At 50.3% G+C, this 5,540-nt stretch overlaps 1 protein-coding gene across 1 annotated transcript; it reads left to right on the plus strand.

The window, feature by feature from the left end:
• Positions 1-2,937: 2,937 nt before the first annotated feature.
• LOC148674886 (uncharacterized) lies at positions 2,938-4,769 on the plus strand. The gene has a single exon (XM_088625615.1). It carries the CDS (start codon positions 3,063-3,065, stop codon positions 4,443-4,445), a length of 1,383 nt encoding a protein of 460 aa, XP_088481741.1. The 5' UTR covers positions 2,938-3,062; the 3' UTR covers positions 4,446-4,769.
• The last annotated feature ends 771 nt before the right edge of the window (positions 4,770-5,540 follow it).

The following is a 5,540-nucleotide window of genomic DNA, read 5'->3' on the forward strand; positions in this document are numbered from 1 at the left end:
CACCAAACAGTGTGTGCAAACTGTCGCATAAATTTTGTCGTGAATTAAAGCAGTCAACATTATTTTGAATACTTGGTGGAGTGCTGGCAAAACTGTCCATCTTTATAATCCCATTAAAGTACTTAAATTTCTTTGGTTTTAGTGTTGTATTCATAAGCCTGGATCACACCCAGGTGTGTAATTATATCAGGACCAATTAATACATTGCTGATCCCTTTGGCTTAATTATACAATGGCTTTTCTTCTGTCTGATTTTTTAAATTTTTCAATATATGCAAATGAAGCTCTCAAATTCTCAACAGGGTCTTTTTAAACACTCTGCAAAACTCATTCAAGGGCATCTGTACTTTTGAAGAATACTGTGTATATTGAGTGCTAATTAACAGCAACAAACAGATATGCAAAACGTTTTCTTGTTTGTTTCTTCATTGTTTTCAATTTAAAATACAATAAAACACAAAAAAATCAAAAGATATGATAAAAATTACAAATGCAAGGGGATTTATGGTTTAGTTTCATTTTACAGTGCAATGTAATCAATCTTTTCTAGACCAAAAACAAAGCTTAACTTTGTATAAACCTGATCAAATCTCATTGGTATTGCTGTGTTTTACCAACATTTTAATTAATGGAGTTTTTAATGAAAGTTCGGGAGGAATGAAAGCAGTCGAGCTCATTCGACACAGCTGCCACAGTTCTCACTAATCCTGACGTAAGCAACCGGTCTCCATATATATCAAACTTCACCCTCTCCTCTTCCTCGTTCGTTTTCTGCATGGTTCGTTTTTTCGCCCAGCTCGAATCCGTGCTCCCTTCCCATGGATCTGCAAATTCGCTGCTCCGACGAAGACCTTTTCTGCAGCACAGAAGACTCTCCTACCCCTCTCGTCCAGCCCTCCCCCCCCGCTCCCCTCACCTCCGTCTCATCGCCTCCTTCACCCGCCGTGCCACATCAGCGCCGCTCATCTCCCAGCCAGTCCTCACAAGATTCAACCCCTCGCCGAAGACTGCGTTCTGCCGTCGTAGTCCCTCTCTCACCACAAACACAGCCTTCCCGTCCCTCCACGGCAAAGTCTCCAAATAACCCCCGCTTCTCTCGAGGACGTCCCAGCCGCCGCGCTTCACGCACATCGGCTCCCCCTTCTCCTGGATCATCTCTCGCGATTTCCAACTGGACCGTAGCAAGCCTCCAGAGGATACTTCGAAAACATGGAGTCCATTTTAAAAGAAACGCTTCCAAAAAAGCTCTGTTTTCCCTGTATTTAACCGCAGTCTACACAAAGGAAACATCAGCCACACAGCTTCCCCCGGCGCCCTCCGATGACATCACCCGCGCCGCTGCTACTCATCCGAACGTGAGGACCCCGAGGCTGTCCGCGCCTCTGCCCGTTACGTCTTCTGTCTTGTCTTGTCCTGATATATCCGTGTCTCTGTCTCTTCCCCAACCAATCCATTCCTCTGCCGAACAACCGCACCTAGCCTCTTCCACCCAGCCTCTTTCTCTAAACTCCTTGCTGCCGGGTCTAAGGCCCCAGGCTCACGCCCCTCCCCAAACCCCTTCTCTGCTTAATCTAATTTCTGCACTCTCTTCTGTCTCTACCTCCGGCGTCCAACACGGCTCAAGCTCCGCCAGCTTGGTGCCTTCGGCCCCGGTTTCTTTTCTTTCGGCCCCTGCTGCAGTCTCCACGGCCCAAAGGCCATCCAGTAAACGACCTCCAGCTCAGCCAGCAGGCGGCTCTTACCCTCCCCCACCCCCTGGCGTCCAAGACGACTCGGCAGCCTCCTCAGTCCTTCACGCAGCCTTTGCCCCTGCTTCAATTCCTCCTCAACAGCCTTCGGCTTCCATATCCCAAGCCAATGAGCTTCAGGCCCCAGATCTGTCTAACCCCTCCTATCGCAATCTGCTCTCCTCTCTTCTCCCCTCCTCATCCTCTCCCATCCCCGGTGTCCAACACGGCATCAGTCATCCCATGCCTTCGGCCCTGGATTCCAATCTCCCCTTTACTAAGGACTTTTCTCTCCGAACAGCCGTTCCTCTCCCAGCTCCTCCTAACGCACTAAAGTTTAGTCCTCCTCCCATTTCCTTTTCACTCCGGCAGCAAATTCTACGAGGTGCGGACGTCAATCTAGCTCACCTTCTCTCTTCCTCCACTTACAACTCCGATTCCAGAATAGTCGACTGCGGCTCAATTTCCGTTACTCTCAAATCTTCTGACCCTCACTCTGCTTCAGTCCTTCGAATTTCCGACTTCTGCTTGGCTTTCAGCATCTTTCGCGACATCATGTGCTCCGCCTTCCCTGAACGTCGTCAGGAACTCGACGATTACATGCACATCATCCTCGATCTATCTGTCCGTTTCGAGGGCTCCCTGTTCTACGACTACCACAAGCAGTTCTCAGCCAAGGCCGCTGCCCGCCTACTCCAATGGAACCAGCGCACCTACTGGGGAGCCCTTGACATTGAGCTTTACTGCCGCACTTTCGCCGGCATCAGAGCTCTTTCCTGCGACTTCTGTTCCTCTTGGGCACATCCATCAAATCTTTGTCCAAATACAGTCCACAAGCCCAACCCCGACTCTGCCCCTTCTCCCCCTCAGCATCAATTCTCCCGCCAGGTCTTCTTCAAACCTTCCCGGTCCAGAGACGTTCGCGGTCGTCCCATCGTGATGATCAGAGGTCAACAAATTTGCAACAACTTCAATTCCTCGACATGCACCTCTTCCCTTTGCCGCTTCCTCCACATTTGCAGCTTCTGCGGTGAAGCTCACGCTCGCTCCACCTGCCCCCGCCGGCCTTTCCATGCTCGCTCCACCTTCAGCGTTCCCAAATGACTACTGGCCTTTTTGTCTACCCCAATCGATATCCCCGCTCTTGCTTCCGAACTGCTCCGTCACCCCGACCCCTCTTCCACCCACATCTTACTCGACGGGCTTTCCTTCGGATTCTCACCAGGCCTGTGCACACTTCCTTCTTCCCCCGTCTTTTGCAAAAATTTGCAATCTGCCACCGCCGATCCCCAGTCCGTTGATTCCTTGTTAGCATCCGAAGTCGAGAATGGTTTCATGATCGGCCCTCTCGACTCTCCCCCATTCCCCGTATACCGCATCAATCCCATCGGTATAGCAGTCCGTAAGTATTCCGGTAAAAAACGCCTCATAATTGACTTGTCAGCCCCCCATAACTCCCGCGTGCCAAGTCTCAATAGTCTTATTCCCAGTTCAGACTTCTCCCTCCACTACGCCACAATCGACCATGCCATTTCTCTCATCAAAATCGCAGGTCCGGGCGCCTGGCTCGCTAAGGCCGACATCTCCAGTGCCTTTAAAGTTATGCCTCTCGATCCAGACTTCTGGCACCTCTTCGGAGTTCATTGGCGGAACAAGTTCTTCTTCGCAGTCCGCCTGACTTTCGGATGCAGGAGTAGCCCAAAAATTTTCGATACCTTAGCCGAAGCTCTCTGCTGGATCCTCTTAAATAATTATAGGCTTCCTTTTCTTGTCCACCTTCTCGACGATTTCCTTACCATAGATTTTCCTCACGCCCCACCCGCAAGAGCCTCTTCCACACTTACTTCCGTTTTCGGGAAACTAGGGGTACCTCTCGCCACAGACAAAACAACCGGTCCCTCTCATATAATCCAATTCCTCGGGATCACCCTCAATTCCATCAATTTCTCTGCCTCCCTGCCTCGTGACAAGATCGACAGGATCCAGACATATATCTCTACCTATTCTTCTGCCAAATCTTGCACAAAGAGGGAACTTCTCTCTCTGCTCGGCCACCTCAACTACGCCATGCGTATCATTCCCCAAGGACGGTCATTCATCTCCTACCTCCTCGACCTCGCCTCTTCCGTGTCCTCTTCTTATCACCACGTAAGCCTTTCAGCCGACTGCAAATCCGAGCTCAGGCTCTGGCAGCTTTTCTTGACCAACTGGAACGGCATATATTTCTTCTATGATGACCTCCTCTCCAAGGCCGAGGATATCCAGCTTTTCACAGACGCAGCCCCCTCAGTCGGTTTCGGAGGCTATTACAAAGGCCAGTGGTTTGCGGCCCCTTGGCCTCCTGAACTCTCTTCGATCCCTCTCGCCGACCAGTCATCGGCCCTGTTCGAAATATTTCCAATTGTCGTTGCAGCCTCTCTTTGGGGCCACAATTGGAAACAAAAATCCGTCCTTATCCATTCGGACAACTATGCAGTAGTCCATATAATCAACAAAGGAAGGTCTTCATCCCGACCTATCATGAAATTTCTTCGCCGCCTTAAATGGATTTCTCTCACACATCAATTCGTCCTCGTAGCTGCTCACATTCCAGGTCACCTTAATGAGATAGCTGACTCTCTCTCTCGCTTTCAATTTCAGAAATTCAGGAACTTGGCACCAGATGCAAGACCGAACCCATGCACAGTACCTCCCTATTCGGAACTCACGTTCCTCTGAATCATCCTTTCCATCACTACGTCCAGCTGGCCCAGCAAACTATCCTCTTAGGGATTGCCCCTCGAACTCTCAACTCTTACTGGACTGCCTGGAAGGGCTTCCAATCCTTCCACCTCTCCACGAACATAAAATTCCCTTCTTTCGATATTCTCACCGTATCATCCTTCGTCTGCTATTGTAAAAACTCACTCAAGGTACGAGCGTCCACCACCAAAGTATACCTGTGCGGCATCCACTTCTTCCATAAACTCCTTTTCGGCACGACCTGTCCCTCCCTTATCCACCCTCAAATTAGTCTCCTGCTTAAAGGCTTTCAGCGGCTCGAAAAACCACTTCCGAACCAACGTGCACCACTTACTTCGGATATCCTCGAATCTTGCATCTACATTCTCAGGTCGGGTTACCACTCACCCTGGGTCGACCGCACTCTCGAATCTTTATTCTTGTTAGCCTTCTTCGGCTTCCTAAGATGCTCCGAAATTACCGCCGCTTCCACATCCTTCGATCCCTCTTCTCAACCCTGCTTAGCCGACATCTCCATCCTATCTTCTGATACACTGACCTTCTATCTCAAGAAAAGCAAAACCGACCAACTCGGGTCCGGCACTCTCATCTATTATTTCAAACTCTGTTCATACGTAAGCCCATACGAGCCTCTATCCCATTACACACATCTTCGCACTGCTGCCGGAGCTTTGCCTACTGACCCTCTGTTCATAAACGAGAAGGGCCGTATCGTGACCCGCAACTGGTTCCTCTCTCACCTCTACGACATCCTTCTAACCGCCGGATACCCCCCTGAACAATTCTCTGGGCACTCCTTCAGAGCAGGGGCCGCGTCCTCTGCCGCTCGTCAAGGCATACCCGAGTATCTCATCAAGCAACTCGGCCGCTGGTCCTCCGAGGCTTATCATGCATACATCAAAACTAACCCCAGTACCCTCAAGCAGGCACTTTCTCTCCTCGGCTGAATTAGTTTAACAAATCACTCGGTTTTGTTTTTGTTTTTGTTTCTGCACTGGTGACCGGGGGTCCCGCTTGGTTCTTTTGGGGGGTCCTATCCTCCCCGTCCAACGGCCGGGAGGTTGGCCCTCA

Source organism: Lepisosteus platostomus, chromosome 3 (genome assembly GCF_059453375.1).
Source record: "Lepisosteus platostomus isolate fLepPlt1 chromosome 3, fLepPlt1.hap1, whole genome shotgun sequence".
In the NCBI taxonomy this organism is placed as follows: Eukaryota; Metazoa; Chordata; class Actinopteri; order Semionotiformes; family Lepisosteidae; genus Lepisosteus; species Lepisosteus platostomus.

Excerpts from the sequence above, each read along its gene's own strand:
- LOC148674886 (XM_088625615.1), top strand. The coding sequence starts at position 3,063 with ATGATCGGCCCTCTCGACTCTCCCCCATTCCCCGTATACCGCATCAAT.